This window comes from Natator depressus, chromosome 8, assembly GCF_965152275.1.
Source record: "Natator depressus isolate rNatDep1 chromosome 8, rNatDep2.hap1, whole genome shotgun sequence".
Classification (NCBI taxonomy): Eukaryota; Metazoa; Chordata; order Testudines; family Cheloniidae; genus Natator; species Natator depressus.
In genome coordinates, this window is record NC_134241.1 from 47,036,324 (window position 1) to 47,056,154 (window position 19,831).

At 49.4% G+C, this 19,831-nt stretch overlaps 1 protein-coding gene across 3 annotated transcripts in view; it reads right to left on the bottom strand.

Annotated features, from left to right (window-relative positions):
- The window catches only part of PBX1 (PBX homeobox 1), a 241,291-nt gene that overhangs the window by 14,493 nt on the left and 206,967 nt on the right, over nt 1-19,831 (bottom strand). For 2 of the 3 annotated variants that reach the window (XM_074960944.1, XM_074960945.1), the window contains exons 8-9: nt 9,477-9,589; nt 8,097-8,186 (exon numbers count right to left, since the gene is read on the bottom strand). In XM_074960944.1, the coding sequence (XP_074817045.1) occupies nt 8,097-8,186; nt 9,477-9,589 (203 nt within the window). The remainder of the gene's footprint in view (nt 1-8,096; nt 8,187-9,476; nt 9,590-19,831) is intronic. The other variant, XM_074960946.1, reaches the window with a different exon arrangement.

The following is a 19,831-nucleotide window of genomic DNA, read 5'->3' on the forward strand; positions in this document are numbered from 1 at the left end:
GTATTGTGTAGAGTGTGCATATTGCCCTAACTTAGGATTCCTCTGTTTTTTAGTGTTTGTGGTGCTGTGGTGAAATACACTTGGGCCAACTTAACTCTAAGTTAAAATTTTTTGTGGGGGAATTTCCTACGGTTTTTTTTTTTTTTAAACACAATTAATCTATTTAAGCGTGAGGGGCCAAACCCAGGGCCAAAGACTAGCTGAGGAGCTGGAGAGGTAGAGCGGTGAAAAACATCCCAAATAATCATATCTCCTCTTCTTAAAACTTTGCACAGCCAGCAATGAGAGTTTTAACCGGTGTGGCTACTTCATCCATCTGCCATGCAAAGCTTTTCATGGGAAACAGGAGGAACCTGGCCTATAATCTTTAGACATCTAGCTGGAGAAACTTTAGCATCAGCCAAAGATGTTGCTATGGGAAGCATAAAGATTTTTATCAGAGCAGATATGATTGTTTCCCTGGCTTTGCAGTTGCCTTAGCGCCACTCCTTAGCCAGCTCCACTCCTGACACATCCCCTGCTTTAAATCCTAGGAGGCACCTTGCTCCCCCACATCTCCTGTCTCTAGTCCACTGCCCCACATGGTTTCTTTGAATTTGCATGCTAAAGACATAAGGGTGGGGTTTTCCAATGTGCTCAGCATTGGCCTAACTCCGCCTCTGTTAAAGTCAGTGAAACATCCCTTGACTTCGCGGGGAGCAGAATCAAGCCAAGCCCGAACACCTTTGAAAATCCCACCTGAAAAGTGCTGGGTTCACAGTTTACCAGTAGAAAACGGGAGTGCCAGGGGACAGCAGTGGTCAGTGAGCACTGGACTGGGAAGGCCTGGTGACAGAGCGGCATGCACAAAGGGGCCACAAGAGCAGCTCCCTTCTGGCGCAGTTTAGGATGCAGAAAGGAGGCATCTACGCTGAAAAAAAACGGCTCGTGGCTGCGAGTCTCAAAGCCCAGGTCAGCTGACTTGGCCTCGTTCTATGGGGCTAAAAATAGCAGTGCAGATGTTCCTGCTTGGGCTGGGCTCCGAGACCACCTGCTCATCAGGATTCAGAGCCTGAGCCAGAATGTCTACACTGCTCTTTTTAGCTCTGTAGCATAAGCCCGGGTCAGTTGACCTGGATCTGAGACTTGTTGCTGCTGGGTTTTACTTTTATTTTTTGCGGTATAGACATTCCCAGAGAGACCACAGAAGAGCAGTTCTTCTCCCGCCAACTTCCTAATGTCCAGGTCTTCAGCTCAGGGAACGAGTCTTTCGCCACAGCTCAACTACTAAAGCACTTATTTGTGGAACTAGCCGAGCCATACGGTGAAGGATGCTTTCCTCGCAATGGATGCATCCTTTGAAGAAGGCTGCTGTCTTTGTCAGCTTCCCAGAACTGCCTCCTCCTGCAAAAACGCATCACACAACCTGTGCAGTGCTGAAAGCAGTTTGTCCAAAAATACGCCACGATATTGACTAAAACAAACATAGGACAAACATCGCAGAGTGAATGGACATGGCTGTCAGTAAGAGTGGTTATAAGACAAAAATTTGCACATGAAGGTACTTTCCAAATAGAATGCAAATTCAATTTGGGAATCATCTATCAGTAAGTCTGTGCAATTTGGTTTGCTAGAGGGAGCTGAAAAAAAGTGTAGGCTCACAAATGAAATTTCAAAAGGGGTGGCTTAAAACTCGTTGGCTAATTAACCAACTGATTTGTATCCTTGCAAGGAACTCATTCTGAACTGACAGAGTATTTGGGGAACATGGTGTTTAATAAAACACAGCCAATCCTGGCTTTAAATGCAAAAAAGTCAACTATGAATCTGCTATAGAACCTTCATAAAACCACACATATCCAGTTCTGTCCTGTGTGAAATTTTCTATCACGCAAAGTGAATACCACTGCAGAACAGTTAGTTCCTGCCAAAAAGAAGCTCCTCTATTGCAGGAAAAGTGGCATTTTGAGATGGGATTTTCACAGGAGTCTGTGGGACTTATGCAACCAACTCTCACTGGAATTCACTGCCATTTGGGCTCCAAAACCCTTCATGTTCCTTTGAAAATCCCAGCCTTGAGACCCCAAGAGTGCATGTATGGATGTTTGTATCCATGCACACACAGGTTATATAGACAGACAGATACCCGCCACTGAAATGCATCTCTCTCTGGAGTGGAGGGTGACAGCTGTTCAAGGGAGCACAGAAATACTATGCAGCAGTTGTTATGGAAGGGCAGGGAAGAATAGTGTCTCAAACTGAGCTTGTACGTGGGAGCTTGGGGAGACAGAGTATAAGTATCCAAGCCAGTGTTTGGCCATAACACGACATTTAACTGGCCTACACTCAGGATCTCCCAGGCCAGAGTTCTAGCCCACATGGGGAGAGCGCTCCAGGAAGCAGATCAGAAATCTACCCAGATCATGTGTGTGCGTGTGAGAGGGGGAGTGTCCACACTGCACCCTCCCTGTGACTGCTGCAGTCTGCTCCGTGTGGCACAGTAGGCCAGCTCCACAGGGTGACTGGCACCCTTGGGGCACACGGAAGAAGCAGCCCCTACATTCATAAGTGCAGGGACTGGCGCCTTTGCAAGGTGTGGGAAAAGCTCATTGCACCCACCCTCCTGCACTCACAGGTTAAGGACAAAAGATAACCCGCCCCTTCGTGGCCACCAGCAGCCAAATCGTGAACATCTCACGAGTGTCACAGCACTGCCGGCTCAGTACTAAAAGGGAAGCGCGCCATCTGCTGAGTCACCAGGATTCCTGGCTCCCCATGAAGCGGACACTGTCATTGCTCACAGCCAGCGAGTTGCTCATTGGAATGGTTTAACAGAGACAGCTATGCCGGGGCTTTATGGACTGGAGCATTGGTCTCCCCCGCCAGCTGCTCCTTGGGAATGCCATGGCACCAACCCAAGAATGCTGTGTGTCAGGAGCACCAGTGACAATGTAGGATCCAGGCCTGTATTTTTGCCTGAGATAGTATTTTGGGTTTTGCTTGCCTGTTTGATTTTTTGATACACATACATTCTTACTAATATGTGTAAACAAAGGACAAAGACACTGTGTATGTTGCTTCTGCCTAACCAGGTGGGTTTGTTGGTATAACAGGAACAGATAAGAACAATTAAAGTGTTACTGGGCATGGTGGGAGTATAATATATGAGCACACACTTTAAGACTGCCTCAACTCCTATCTCAAGGCAAGGTCAAGCAACCAGTCGGGAGGGGCAAAGGCAGATTGGGGGGAAGGTATAAAACACTAAAAGGCCAAAGAAATGTCCGCCCCTGATCATAGCACAACCTCACTCCTTACCCTTCCTATGGGGTACAAAAGGGGTGGGACGAAGACCCCAGATCCATGACCCCCCAAAACAGAATGTGAGCATAAGTTGTAAGGGGTGGGACTGTGGGCGTGCATTTCAGGTATAATTATGCCTGCTGGGGGTGGGGACGGGACACTGGGAAACAAGGCTGTGCAGCATCACAGTTATGGTGTACATTCTTGCTGGAAACTAACCCAAATAAACATCGCATTGCCTGCACTTTGGACTTCTGCTTTCTGTCTGCGTGACAAGAACCAGGGGAGAGGGTGAAGGGAAAGCCCTCTAACACGCTGCACTTGCCACGCCAAGATCTCCCCAGAGTGATGAACTCACCCGAGGCGGCCCCTCCTCTGACAAACGAGCCACGGGAAGCGTGGCCAGAAGTGGCCTCAAATGGCTGAGGGCCTCACTCTGTGGGTGCCTAGTTGGCAGGTAGGGCTCTCAGCTGGGATGTGGAAGACCCAAGTTCAAGTGATTCAGAGCAGAGATTTGAGCCTGGGTCTTGCACATCTCAGGTGGAGGGACTGAACCTGGTGGCTAGGCTGGGGTCGCACTCGCTCCACCTGTGAAACCTTCCAGAGGGCGCGTCCGTCGAACCCGATACGTTCTTGCACAACGTTTCGGTTCTGACAAAAGGGCATTTTCCGATGGAAAAAGTTTGTGGCGCATTTTTTGACCAGCGTCCTCATTTCAGACCCGCAAAGCCTGGCTTTTGCATTCATCAGTTGGAAAAGTGGCTGCTCAGCACCCTGTGAAATTTTGGCCCTGGCCACATTGCCACACCAGTGGCAAAGCCAAGAACAGAACCCAAGAGTTCGGATCCCCAGTCTGGAGTCATTGTCACAAACTCAGCAGTTCCAACCTGAAACGCTGGGTCCCATCTCTAGGCATGAGAGGGCCATTCAGTTGCTGGCCCCTTTGCTGCGACTGCCAACCAGGGGGCCAGTCCGTGCAATTCGTGTGTGTGTCATGGACATGTGGCCACAGCCTGACAAACAACTCACAGCTGGCACTAGTTAACCCCCTTGCTGGCATGTAAACACCCCTCCCTCTCAGCCCTAGACATGGCCCCCAGCTCAGGGGAGGCGAGGGGGGACTGGGGAAGGAAGGCTGCCTGGTTTTCTTACCTGCCTACTTTTTGACCCAAATTGGTCCCGGAACAGAGGCGCTCCGGCACTCATAGCCCCCCATCTCTTTGAACAACTCTAGAAGTCCAGCTCCTAGGACCCTAGAATCCTGGGCACTTCTGGGTCCCAACCCTGTGACTCAGGCCTACGTTACCTCTACGTTACCCTAATATTTACATTTTTGTCCTCGCCCCTCCTAGGCCGTGTCTCACCAGGGTTCAGACTCCCCACCACTTCCTGTCAGTCCCGTTCACTTTATGAGTCAAAAGGTGACTCCTGATTCCAACAGCCAGCGATGCTAACTACACCTGGGATACGCACATCCAGCTGTTTGCTCTCTGCCTCAGACATCAAACACAGGCAATACAGATTGTACGGTTGGGTGGGAGCTGATAAGGCTGTTGACAATGTACAGGGCAGAAGGGAATCCAGCTATTTTAGCTCTGCAGAGCTAAAAGAAGCAACCATTTGGGATTTGTCAGTAACGCGGGAGCTCTGACTAGAAGACACACTGGGTGCCGATCTACAGCATACACAGAGGCCCTTTTGGCTCTGTCTTGACTACAACCATATTTTAAGACTGAGCATCCACTGGGAGACATGCTGCCAAGGCAATGACGGCAGAGTTTGAAAGACCATAGTGGGGAAACTGCCTTAGTTGCATCTGCCACTAAACTATGCAATGACAGAGCTGGGAAACACTCTTCAGATTATTCAGCCTCAGCACCCAAGATCTCTGCAAGATCAACATAGTCTTGACCCCCTGCCGCAAATGGGATCTTCAGCAGCATGAATTCTACCTGGGTGTTAACGCATGCATCTCAGAGTGCTTCCAGTGATGGTTTAAGCTGTGACCGGCAACGCACGGTCTCCTGGGTTGCTGGTCACTTTCCCCTAGACACTCTTGCCCCCAGAGTGGCGGGCTGTGTGCTCTATTCACTCAGCTGCTCTCACTGTTGTGGGCAGTCTCTTTACTCTGGAAGCTGGGAATTCTGCACCGATGTGAAATGTAACTGGGTCCAGTCGAGCTCTGCTGGAGTGTGACTAAAAGCCCCAGCCTGGCGGCTCGCTCTGCCTGTAGTCTGAGCTGAACACAGTGTTCTTCTCCACTTCCTGTCTTAAAATTGCTGCGGAGTGGTAAACACTTGTCAGAGACCTCTCCAGAGGTGGCTGTGTTTCAGTGTGTGTGGGGGGGGGGGGAGGGCTTCCTGCAGAGACAGTTTGTCAAGCACTTTGAGATCCTCTGGGATGAAAGGAGGTATAGAAATTATGTGATAATGAATGCTACATATAGCAGTGTACTGACAGGGATGGAAGAGACACAAAGTATTCGGGGGGAAGGGGGGCGCCTCAGACAGAGAGACAAACATAAAGATGTTTTCTCGACCTGTTGCTTGTTTGCAAATAATCTGTCCCCCACCCTCCAGCTAAGCAATGTCTCAATGCATCCAACCAATGAGCAAGGAGCTTCGTGCTGGTCACACCTGAGAAACACCACCAGGAACAGCCCCCTTTTATGCATTTTTTTTAAACCATTAGCCAACTTGCCATCCCCACATAACTCCCCTCCCTCCCCCAACCCCTTTGGGCCAAATACTCCTCCTCTCCCCCCAAAACCAGCCATCAAGTCCCCTACGCCCCTGAACTGAAAGTGGAGACGTATCGCACAGCCCCCGTCTGTGTCACCACAGATTCTGACTTTCTAATGCTCTGTCAAGGGTCATTTGGGTCCCCCCAGTTCTGCTGCTGGCCTGTAGTACCTGGCTGAACAGAGTGGGGGTGCTCTACTAGGCCCTAGGGCTTGTATTTGGCTCTTGAGATTGCTCTCCCTCCTTCTGTCACCCTCCACCCCCCCGAGAGTAGCAACTCCCCCAATATTTTGACTTAACCCAGAATGCTGCTATTTTCAAATACTTCCCCGGCCGTAACAAGCTCAGCCTCTCCTCGGGGGTATTTTAATTTATACAAAAGTATCATATCTTATCACTATCAGCCTCCGATTCAGTTGCTCTTCAGTATTAAAAATCCAGAAAGGGAATAAATTCAGCGACCGTAGAAATTAATGTGGAACGATGGGATCTTTCATCTGGCATTTCCAAGCACAGTTTTTGCAACGGGCTTATGTAATCAGACATAATTATCTGCACATGTTCAGTTGCATTACTTCACAAAGCCGCCTGGCTCTGCCTCGTGACGTCAGGTCTCTGTGCTAAGCCTTAATGTCCCTTTTTCTCAGCACAGCTGAATTAAAAGGAAGGTAAAAGCAACGAGCCAAGCCTTCTGCCACGTCTCTCTCCATGCGTGGTGGCGTTCTCTCGCTACACCCCTGCATTGGTGGATTTTTTAATTTTTTTTTGGCCATCCCAATGCCATGTAGTCTTGATTTTCTGCCTAACGCTGGAAAATCTCTAATTTCAGCCTCCATTTGGCTCCGTAAAGGAAATACAAGGGGGATCAAAACAAGGGGCTTCCCTTCATGCGAGCTGGTCGCAGACTGAGAGAATGGAGACGGCTGGATGCCATGTCCCGCCTGAGAGAGAGAGAGAGTGAACGAGCGCAGGGAGGCTGTTTTAATGCTTCCACTCATATCATATCTCATTCCCGGTGCCTTTGTTTCAAAATGACATGAACTCACGGCGAACGCCTGGCGGGACCAAGGGCGTCCTGCCCATTCCCCCAGTGAAGGTGGCAAGTTTGGAACAGATCCCCTTGGGTGGGCTGTGTATGGATCCAGAAGGCTATCTGCAGAGACAGGGAGGGGTCTAAACCCTTCACCTCTCCTCTGCCCCCACCGCCAATGGATTCCTTTTCTCTCCCTCCCTCTCTTCCCAAGTCAGATACACCAAAAACAAAACCACATTGCAAACACATTTCCCTCTTCCGAGCGTCCCCAGCCTGATTCCGTGACCTCTAAAAGGGCCAGAGAAAAACAAAACAACCACTCCTCGAGAACAGCTTCCTTTTCCAGGCTGCCCTCTTGTCCCCGCTTGCTGTCACTGCCGCTGAGATGGCGGACGATTGATCTGAGAAATGAAGTTGGATTGCTGTCCCGAATCTACACTCGGTTCTCCTTGTGTCTGTCTGATCGATTTCACTCTGTACGACACAGCTTGTCGCTATGAATTTTCATGCTATTTGGGAGCCGCCAGCGCACCCAAGAACAAGTAGAAGATGTTTTTTCACCCTCCCCCTCTTTTTTATCATCATCATCGTTTTTTGGCTTTAGACGCCAACTAGGGGAAGGGTTATTTTTAGACCCTGGCTCTGTCCATGATGGGCTCTGGCCATTGGCCTCCTTGTGGAGATTTCAAGGCCTGGCTCATGGTGACATTCCCTACCATTGCTCTACTAGGTGTCACCTGTTTAGCAGCTCCTCTCAGCTGAACGCATGTGGCCGCAGGTGCCTTGCAAACGCTGATCGTGTCTGACAGGCCTAGACGCCAGCTGCCTGCATGAAGCCTGCCCAATCACCACTTTTTGTGGGCAGAACTCTGCCGTTGGCGTGACCGATACAGAAGCAATAAACTAGGTGACCGTAAAGCTAAGACAAGTGCTACTAAGTGGCATTCTGAGCCCTATGGCTTTGAAATAATTGGGAGTGAGAGAACAAAAATGAAACACACACACAAAAAAAGAAAGAAAAACAAGCCTATTTTTCTTACACTGATGCCCTGCGGACTATACATCTGACTTGCTGCGAGCCCGTCATTGTATCCTCCTGTCTGGCTGATAACATGGCGAAGGGTATCCACCTAAACAGACCAACAACAACAAAAAAGAGAAATTAGAGACAGAGAGAGATTATTAGGCAAAGCCCCTCTGGTTTGTATTTCGGCATGTTATCAAAAACCCAAACACTGTGATCATTTGCAGGGCAACTTTTGGGATGGAAGATGGAGGACACCCTCCCCCCGCCGGCATTGTCACTCTCGGTTGTCAGTTCTGAGCATTGCAACAAAGACAGTGGGGAGGAAAGAAAACTCAACAGGGGCAGTCAGTTCCTTGCTGCAGCTAACTCAGTGATTATGCACAGGAAGGAAACTCTAGCTCCCCTTCCCTCTTTCTGCCCCTCCATGCTTCAACCCACTGGGATGCCCATGTCAACCAAAGAGACGCAAAGTCTAGGTGAGCGTCGTTCATGTGACTCCTTTTCTTGTTTCCGGAGGGCACGGAGTGTGTGCATACCTACCATTGCAATAGATCACCATCCCTCCCCCACCTTGTCTTGCTGCTCCCCTCCCCCAATTACCATCCCACGCCACAAGCTGGCTGATCCCCATCAATGACACCTTGCTCTGCATCCATGGTGACAACAGGGATGGCTTAGAAACTCTCTTTGCCAAGGTGGAGACGTTTGAGTGGGCATCACCTCCCACCAGCTGCAAAGCCCTGACTGCCTACTGGACCCATGGAGTTGTTGGGGGTGGATGGGAAGCAAGAAGTCTATTGAAAATGTTATGTGCATCTAAGATAATTAGCGGGCATGACCCTCTGTTGTCCAAAGCTGTTGACACTCCTGAAATGATGCCCAAAGCCCTTCTCTGTCTCATTGGACTCGAGAGGGGCTGTATGGCTGCCTAAGCCTGTGCTGTTGGTTGTTAATTAAAACAGGGTGTATTTGTACATTTCAGCATTGCTCTCCTTTCAGCAGACACCGAGCTTCAGCATCAAACGAACGAGTGGAAGCCTTGCAAATGAAACGCCAGTACGAACATCTGGTCCCGTCCCTTGAAAAATAAAGCAAGCGAGCTAGACCTTGGCTAATTTCATTTGAGCACACACCTGTTCTTTTAAACCTCTCCTAACACAAACTAACAAGCCAGAGCCAAATGCATTCACAAAGTGTGGGCAAGATTCCCCAAGACAATGGTTTTTTTTTTGGTTTGGTGGGGGTCGGGAGGTTTTTCCTGTTGGTTTGTCTGATTGGTTTGTTTGCACCATTTAAGATTTCTCTTTTGGGACCGGAGTGGGAAATGCCAATACAATCAAGGGCTCTTCCAACACTAACGCATTCACTGGCAGCACATCGGATGGGTCCCTACCTGTGACTGCACGTTGGCTCCAACCTGGGCCCCTTGGTAAGAATCCCCATTGAGTGACTGCACGCTCATGAACAAATCTCCAGAGTTTGACATGTTAAAAGAACTGGAAGAACCTGGAAAGGAAAGAGTGAGGCACCTGAATCATAGAAAGGAAAAGGATCCACCCCGCAACTCTCAGCCAAGAGGAAGGAACGACATGCAAAGCAACCCCAAAATGAAAACAAAACACACAGTAGGTTAGTAGTATGAAGAACAGAGCAAGCAAAAAAAAAAAAAAAAGGGTGCAAACTTGAGGTTATACAAAGCCACACATCATTACATCTCAACATAAGGCTTATCCTTTAACAGCTTCCCAACTGGGGGGAGAGGGGGAAAGACGGATATTTTCAAAACCAGCCTAGGGGACTGGGATGCCCAATTCCCATTCATCTGAGCACATCCATTCCTTTAGACAGTTTTGAACAGCTTAGCGCATAAAGGGCAGATTATTTACTCGTCCCCGGGACAGAACTCCCACAGATGTTCATAGGAGGTCTGCTGGTGAGACGAGCGTGGAATGTGCTTTCACGGAGGTGAGGTTATAAAAGAAGGGGTGCTGCTCCCTCCATGATAAATCCATTAATGGACAACTTCATCAGGTGGGGGTAGCAGCCATCCATGAGCTAAGGTTCACAAGGACGGGAAGGCATCGTATAGCCTTTTCTTAACATCCTTTGACATCCCACACTTCCATTCTGGCTTCATTGGTTAGGCAACTCAAGCACCCATGATGGACCATCAGAGAATCCCCTACCCCTTTCCATGCCAGCCGCCTAGCAACAGTGAACTCTGCAAGCAAATTGAAGATCAGGGATCCCGACGCATGCATTAGTCGCCACTGCTAATAATAGAGAGACAACTGGGTGGGACAGAGAAATGTCTTTGCAGAAACAAGGTTTTCTGCTTCCAGCTCTGAGGTACCTGACCACCTCCCCCGCCCAACGACCAGAGGAAACAAAACCATTGCACAACCGGAACGCGTGGAAAAAAATGGTTTCCCGGGATTATTTTGAAACTCTCGTGCAGCTCCGCGCATTAAGTGTGAGAAAGCTCAACGTGCAAGGTTGGGTTATAAACATGACGTTCACCTGGCAAGGGGGAGACTTCAGGGGCCCAGGTCAGCTCCACTGTACTGATCCAACCCCAAGCTGCTCAAATTACCCTCCCCACCCCCTACACACCCAGATCGGCAACCATCGTCTTGGTGGAATTGCCCAGCAATGAGTCATGCGTAAGCTCTGAAACAAATCAACAGCCCAGGTCCCTCCTCCTGTCATGGAGAGGGAGTGAATAATCCCCACCCAGGGAAGCTCTTCTGATGGAACCTGCTTCCAAGAAGGGGACAGGAAGTCAACTGGTGAGAATTTGGCCTGTGCAGGTGTTAGCTCTTGGAGTGTCTCTTCACAAGGGCCTCCCACATGAGACTCTAGAAGGTCTCAAAATTAAGGGGAGCTGGGAAGATCACTCAGCAATAAAAGCCTGACCTAAAGCCCACCGTAACCAACAGAAAGACTCTGCTTGACATCAGTGGATCAGACCCTAAATGTGCTTGGAAAGAACACAACCAGTAAAGGCTACAGTGGCTGTATTGCTGCGAAACACTGTCCAGTATGTTGCAGAGAATAATCCAAGAATAAGAAACAATAGGAACTCAGTAGATAGCAATACTGAAACCTCCACATCTCTTGCTCAGCAGGCAAAGAACTTCCATTTCCTTTCTGCACCCCGGGGTCATTATTTGAAAGGTAAAAGTATATGACAATAGTATTACTTTGCATTCGTATCGCATCTTTCCTCTGAGGATTGTCAAGCACCTTGCCAACCTCAGTGAATTTAGCCCCACAAGCGGTAGGAGAGAATTGTTATTTCCCCTTTAACAGCTGGCACAGAGAGGTGAAATGATGTTCTCAAGGGCACGCAGCAAGTAAGTGGCAGAGACGGGAGCAGACCCCAAGATTCCGCCGCTGCTCCCTGCACTAACCACAAGACAACACTCCCTCCCCAAGTAGCATGGGATTGTTCGATCTCCACCAGGGCCATTATTTTATTTCCCTTCCCCCCCCCCAGGGGGTTTTTTAAAATAAATAAATAAATAAATACAACATACACCTCACTGATATTTGATTGAAAGTTAACAAACCAGACCGCAGAATGGAAAAATAAAACAAACAGCCGCAAACTCTAATTCTGAATAGCGGCAGTGTCTTGGCAATCATGAGGGGCGCGCGAGAGGCCATTTGGAAGATATACACTGCTGCTGGCACAGCGTCTTCTTACCGTAGATGTGCCTACATAAATGTTAAATACGTCTTGCTGCTGATGGAGATGCAACCATAAATATGCGCATACCAATGCGCTCCATGTACGGATGCATTTGCATCAGAGCAGTAATTGCCGAGACAGCCCTTTCCGCTGTCGGTAGTGCTGTTTCAGCATTCTGCTGTCTATGTACAAGCCATGTGTGAAAATGATGAGGGCCCAGAGTCGCGGAGAAGCAGCTGAGAGGGGCTAATACACTGGTGTGGGAGAGGGGGAAAGAGGTGCCCTCAGAATGAAGACTCCAGTGGCATCCATGAGCTTAGGAGGTACTAGCTGAATGCACCAATCAGAAGAGACTCCATCGCAGATCTAATCTGTCACTCTAAGGGTCCCATGTTACATGGCTCTAGCTTTTGAAGGGTCACCACAGCCTGACCTAGGACCCCCAAGAGCTGAAATGTAACAACGGACTTTAGCTTGTAAGTTCTTTGGGGCAGGGTTCTTTGCTTTGATACATGTTCATACAGAGCCTAGCACAAAGAGTCCCTGAGCCTTGCGTGGGATTCTTGGGTGCTATCATAATGCAAACCATAACAATAATTGACTGACAGGAAAAGCACCTGTAGCAGCTGCTGCTGTTTAGCATCTGTGCTTTAGCAGATGATAACCCAAGACCTTTGCACCACTCGTCCCTTAGCTGGCTTCTCATCAGTAACTTCCCAGTTCCATTCTCTTCATTGGCTTTCCATCCATCCTCTCTTCTTCCATCACTTTCACTGCTTTATTGCCCCTCAATGACTGAAGTGTGTGGTGGGGGATATGGTCACCGTTCACACATCCTTGAAGAGCACCACCTCCAAGGAGGGTGATAAACTGTGATCTGAGGAGGTACCACTAGTTGCAATGGGAGGAAAATAAATATTAAATTTGGGATGAAGGTTGGACAGTGACAGGGCTTCAGCCACGCAACAGCCTCCCACAGAAAGTGACAGAAGCTTAGACACTTGGTCCACTTAAAACCAATCAGTTCAAGGCACTGGGGAACATGCTGTAGAGGAAAGCCTATATCGGCCAAGGGGAGATTAACTTCATCATCATGGCAAATCCCAAAGGGACATAGCCTCCTTGTAGATCGTGTGCCATCCGGATCAATCATGCAGGATACTGGAATAGCCCCTTTGAAAGGTTTCATTTAGTTATTTTTGCCTTTTTGGCAGAGAAACTCTGGGCCGTTTCAGGTACAAGGGCAATTGACCAGGTAGTTGCTGGTGGCAGGTTTCAGCATCAACTTGAATGCACTGATCCCGGAGGGGAGATCAACTAGACATGTCTAAACAGGTCTTTTCCACCTCTAATTCCGGTGATCTCCACATCCAGTTCCCAATTGCTCCCTAATACTCAAACATCTTCATGACTTGCTCACTGCCAATCCTTCTCCCTCATTTCCACTTGCTTCAACCTCCTTGCTGTCCCACCACTCTATTCCCAACTGCCCCTCAACACTCCTCAATCCCACCTTGAATCCTACATTTCATAGGAACATAAGAATGGCCATACTGGGTCAGACCAAAGGTCCATCCAGCCCAGTATCCTGTCTTCTGACAGTGGCCAATGCCAGGTGCTTCAGAGGGAATCAACAGAACAGGTAATCAAGTGTTGCCTATTCCCAGATTCTGGCAAACAGATGGGTATCCCTGCCCATCCTGACTAATAGCCATTGATGGACCTATGCTCCATGAACTTATCTGGTTCTTTTTTTAACCATATTATAGTCTTGGCCTTCACAACATCCTCTGGCAAAGAGTTCCACAGGTTGACTGTGTGTTGTGTGAAGAAATACTTCCTTTCCTCTTACTAATCGCTCTCAGTGAAGTGCCTGGTGATGCTGCGTTCAAAGGGCATTACAAAGAAGGGCATGTTATACAAATCATTGCTGTGCCCATTGTAGCGAAAATCAAGTCACAACTTTGTCTGCTGCGCCATACCATGAAACACTCTGGACACCAATAACGTGATGGGCTTTTATCACACTGAACCCACCTAAGTCATCACTGCCAAGATGAAACCCAGGACCAGTAATTCTGCCTGCAGCCACACACGTGTGACTGCTGTTCAAAGTCAACGGGAGCTGCATGTCTCTGTTGATGAGCAGAATTTGGCACCAGACATGCAAAATACTTTTCTCAGCATTTCTACAACCATCTTAAATGATGGAAGAACCCGTCACAGGCTGGTGATTTCAGTGGAACTCTGACACTTGACATCAGCTGAGGATCTTGCCCTGAACATCTCATTTATTTGGCCTCACTGTTTTTTGGCTTCCTTTTTGCATGTCACACTTAACATGGACAGTGAAACTTACAATTATTTACCCAGCGCTGCAAGTGCAAAGGGCACCTGAACGTCCAGTGATACAGCTCCCATCCTGAAGAGCTTACGCTGGATTTCCACCTAATGTGACCAAATGCTACCAAAAAAGGACAGAGGAAGGCAGAGGTAACAGAAGACAAGAGGCTCAGCAGCTATCAGGAAAGGCAGAAGGCTTGTTGGCTTTTCGGGCTTGTTACAGACAAAGTGGGTGTTGGTTTCCCAATGGTGCAGTCCCCTTAAAGAGCAACATAAAAAGGGATTGGGGGCTCTGCAGCTAGTTTTCCCCTGGACACCGCACTGACATGGTGGTTGCAGGGTGTTGTTTGTCAGAGGTTCGTCAGCTCTAGCTGAGCTGCGCTGCTCAGCACTTCTGAGCCTAGAGAGCTCAGACTGCGTGCCCTGGGAGGGGGCCGGGTGGCTCAGGGTGGGGCATAAGCGGATCTCAGGATTGGGGCTGGATAGATGTGATCCCTACCCTCGTCCATGTGTTGCTGAGTTCTTCGACTCAACGGAAGCACCAAGCTCCAGCAACGTGGGCACCCCCGAGGAAAGCAGCGGGAGTAACATTAAATCACTTCCCATGCCCACTGCTCTACGACACCCGTCTTTGCTCCGCATTCCCTTCCAATTCCAAAGTCTGGTCCCTCCGCTCAGGGCTCTGCAAAGCTCCATGCCTTCAGCCCATCTCTAGCAGCTCGTTTCTCTCCTGCTTGGGCCCTGCCAATTCCATTGCCTCCATGTCTCCTTAGTTCACTCAAAGGGCCCTAGTCCTGGAATATCCAGCCAGCACACAGCCTCCCTCTTCATCAAATCCCTCCTCAGCACCCCCATTTCCTGTAATCCCTGAAACCTGCCCTGTGAACTGAAAATGTATCAAAAACCCAAACTGTGCCCCTTCGATTCACTGTGTGTGCCCCTCCTCCCAGAACCCCCTCCCTCTTTGTCATTGGCCATTTAAATTGGGGGCAGGGACCCTGCAGGATCTCCATGTACAGCACCATGCACGCCCATGCCACTGTTCAATAAATGACACCATTAGACAGGCAACATACTGGGCTCTACCCACATTCGTCTCCCAGTCATTTCTCCCCTTGCACCTTCAGTCTGTCGCACTCTGGACTGATATCCACTCATCGCTCACTCTTCTACCATCTGTCTACCTGCTACAACGATCACCATCAGCTGCTGCTGCCTCGGGGCTCTGCACAATACAGACCTGTCACAGCCAAGCTGGCTGCTGCGGTCGCAGGCACAGGGCTGGGTGTCCAGGAGCCGTAAAGGAAGGTGCTTTTGCAGCAGGTAGGTAAACATTGCCTCTTCCTTGCCCAGCACGGCCGCCCTCCCAGACCCGAACCATGCTGGCTGCAGCTCATGTTGCAAGCTGCCTGGATTGGATGGGCAGACAGGGTGCAGATACACTAGCCCATTTGGAGCATCCAAAAGGGGTCATCGGGGTCTGTTGTGCTTTTTATGGTTCTTGGCACCAAACTCCAATCCTCTAAGGACTGGGCAGGACTCTATATGCCTCTTATCAGCCAAAGGCACCACTCCCTAGTCTGTGATGCTCCCAGACCAGGGAATACCAGCCTGGGCCAAACTGCCAGAATCCCATGTGGGCCCTTTCTTCTTCTGCCCTCCTTCCCCACCTTTTATTCTGTGAGCTCCAGCCATTTGGCCTCCTCTATTCCACTAACCCCTCCTGGCTCCGGCATGGACTTTCACCAAAGGCAGCCCTTCTCCATGGGACTGACAGGAGGTGTCTGCTCCCCCAGGATGGATTGCCTTTGCTTCCCCTCCCTTTTCTTACACTCTGACTTTGTTCTCTCTGCTTCCCTGCTCTCTTCTCCCCCCTGCACTAATTCTACCTCTCCTTGCCCCCAGCTCCCCTGCCAGGATCCGCTTACCTACCCGTGTCTCAGCTCCGGAGGCATTCTCTTTGACACCTCATCAGCTCCTCTGCGGGGCAACCTCTCCTTGCAACTTACCCTGTCTCCTGATACTGGGGAAAGGGGAGCCAGTTCAGTGAGGGTGGTGGAGGTAGGGGAAAGTGGGGTATGGGGGAGCCCTTCAGAGATGGCATTTCTATGCTGATCTCTTCCCAAAACAGGAGACCACGGGTGACATACTGGTAGCCGCTTGTGTCCATGCGTGCTTGTGAATCTACACAATACAGGGCGGGGGTTGTTGCATATACACAATGCAGTTGGTTGTCATGCCATCCCATCAGCCACTTCCAGTTCTGCTCAGCACTATAATTAATCATCTAACACTAACGCTGCAATAGCATTTGGCCACCCGACTCGGCATCCCGGCCTCATTGTGCTAGGTACTGTATAATCGTGATCCCCGCCTCTGCTCGCTGACAGAACTTAGAAGACAGTGACATGTGAAGGGTGGTGGGGAGCGGGGATACAATGTGGACAGACATTTGCCATTTTGTTTTTGTTATCAGACCGATCAAGGGCCAGCGATGCCCAGAGACCTCTTAGCCTAGCCTCCGTTACCTGGCTGATTTCTGAGAGGCAGAGGTGGGTGTGCAAGAAGCCCGTCATGTTAAAACACATATGCTAATGGGGGGATGAGCTGCAAATACAGTAAAGCAGGGCTTCCCTGCCAGAAACTAAAGAGGGGGGACTGGTGGGCTCATGGAGCACATGACACAGCCTTTGACATCTAGCCACCAGTCCGGACCCAACCCAGATTGGTAGCAGCTCTTCAGTGTGAAATGAATTGGGTTGGTCTTGCCGCAGTTCCTAGTAGGCAGGCATCCCCCATCAGGAAAACCACCTTTGCGCTTGGTCCTAATTAGCCATGGGACTGAACTCGCTTCCCACCTCCAAGTGCAGATTTCTGCAGCTCAGGGTAGAGATGGTTTCCTGGAGTAGTGTCTGGGGGAAGCTTGAGCTGCTGTAGCTGTTCTGCACTCATGGAGGATGACAGTGCACAGAGCAGCTAGACTGGCATCTCCCCCCAGCACATGCTCCCCGTCCAAACATCACACGCTGATGGAAAGAAAGCTCGGACGTTCCAGAAGGGAAAGGGGAAGCCAGACCCTAAGAGTGCTACCGTGGTGAAACTGACAAAGCCGTCAGTCACGGGGAAGAGATGAGAGAGGCCTCTTGGGGAGCAGAGAGAGGATCTGGCATGGCAGGAGGATGCTCTTAGCTGGAGAGACGGGCGATGCTTGTGGGAGGGGAGAGGCTCTGAAACATGGGGCCTAGAGAAATGAGAGGATGGTATTTATCTCAGCAGTGACTCACAGTCAAGTCACCGGGGTTCTGCTCTCCAATTACACGCCAGATACACCGCTCAGCAATCGAAGGCCCATAGTGTCTGACGTACAAGGGCCTCTGCTGGCAATGGGGCAATCACTGGGGCCCAGGAATCACAGCCAGGCATAGCGCTGCCTCTTGCTGCCTGCCAGTACCCGTGGATCCTGTCAAAGGCCAGGTGTCTCAGAGGGGCTGGGGGCGACTTCTGAGACCATTAGCAACAGTCTTCTCAGGAGGAGCTAACAGCGAGAGAGACCAGCGCACATTGACAAACCTGGGTGATGTTTGAGAAAGGGGTCAGGACTGGGGCATTTTCCCCCATTGAAAAGGGAAGAAGCAGCTAGGGTCTTTGGCCATAGGACAAAGTAAGCCCAACGATCAGTGTGTTGCTAACCCCACTATCACTCCTCATAAGCTGCTGTGAAAAGGCACTGGAAGATAGTGATGTATTTTTATCTGTGAGAGCACCCTCCCCTCAACAGTAGGTGAACTATGCCCCATGGGGTGCGTTACGGCAAGCCTGGGTGTACACAATAGGTGCAGATAGAAAACCAACATTACTTTGCATTTCTCCAGCGCCTTCCATCTGTGGAGCTCGCAGCACTTTATCGCTGCTTACCAACCAAGCCTCTCAATCCCCATAGGAAGCATCATTAATCCCATCTTGCAGATGGGGAAAATGAGGCTCATGGAGGGGAGGAGACTTTTCCCAGGTCACTGAGACCTTGTTAAAAGCAGAAGGAACATTTTCGTGGCACGGCACTGAGATCACTCATGTCCCTCCAACGTTAGCACTTCCTCCGGGGCTAGCACCAGTGTGCAGCAATGTTGGTAGAAGAAGGGTACATGATTTTGGGATGTAGACACACATCCTGAGAGAGTCAGAAACAAGACCCAGGAGTCCAAGTCCTATGCTTTAACCACAGGACTTGAAAGTGCAGGATCATGATGGTTTACTGCAGGGTCCGGACAATTTACACCCGTTACACAGCCATGCTCCTGCCTGTGGGAAATGTCACAGGAAGAAAGCGGCACTGCACCATTATTCAACTGGGGCAGCCACTGGAGGTGGGCTATTATGCTGGATATGGGCCAGATCTAAAGCCCATTGAAGTTGATTGAAGACTTTCCCTTGGTTTCCAGGGGCTTTGGATCAGGCTCAAATTGAGCAAATAGGAGAAAAATGAAAATCACACACCCTGGCTACAAGTTTGTGTGGATTCTGGACTCTGATATTCACAGCCTCCAATTTGAAAAAGATTATTATTAAATATAATACACACACTCACAGAGCTGAATTTACTCCATGCCTTTAAAAAGGGGAGTTGCCAGTACCAGGAGGCCCAGTCTGCTCAGCTGTTTTTACTTAAGATCCATTTGCAAAGTGATTAAAAGAATGTAGAAGTTTGCAAATTTTTAGAAGCATTTGAAAGAAAAAAGGTGTGGAAGCCATCTAGTACTTCCCTACAACAACAAACCAGTGAGTGCACCCTGACCTTCCTGAGCAACCCTACAATAACAAACCAGGGAGTGCAGCCTGACCCTTTTGAGCAACCCTACACAAACCTGCATGCACGATGGGGAGAGGGCACAGAAGCACAGGAATTGCTGGTCAGACCTCTGGTCCACCTAGTCCAGTGCCCTGCCTCTGACAGTGGCTAGTACAGGAGGCTACAGAGGAAGGTGTGAGAAACAATGCAGTGGGGCAGTTATGGGATAACTTGATCGCCAGGGAAACCTAACCCCCAATAGTTAGAGGCTGTTTTGTGCTCTGAACCATAAATGGTTTATATCCTAAACAAAACCATAGTTCACATAGAAGCATTTAGAACCCTCCACATGGGTCAGCAGCAGGATTTGGGTGCAGATCTTTAGATCCACAGCATGGGACGTGAACTAAAGGAGTAACTGATAAAAATCCAGCAAGGAGATAGATTGGAGTTTCAAGCCCCAGAGGGATTGTTTGGAGAAAGAGTGAGTAGTTTTTTGGGTTTTTTTGGAATCATGGTTCCCTCACTATTCAACATGATGTTATTTTATTTGATTGAACCCTTGTCCTGTTTTCCCTATCATAGAATATCAGGGTTGGAAGGGACCTCAGGAGGTCATCTAGTCCAACCCCCTGCTCAAAGCAGGACCAATCCCCAATTTTTGCCCCAGATCCCTAAATGGCCCCCTCAAAGATTGAACTCACAACCCTAGGTTTAACAGGCCAATGCTCAAACCACTGAGCTATCCCTCCCCCCTATATATCCTCCTCCCATTTCTACCTTCATGTTCAATGTCTGACTAATTCAGACTGGGCATTCTCGGGGTCAAGACCATGTTTCTTTAGGTCGCCCGAAAATGCCATACCAAGTACTGGCATGATGTCAGATTTCCTAATAATAGGAAATAGTTTCACTGATACCAAAA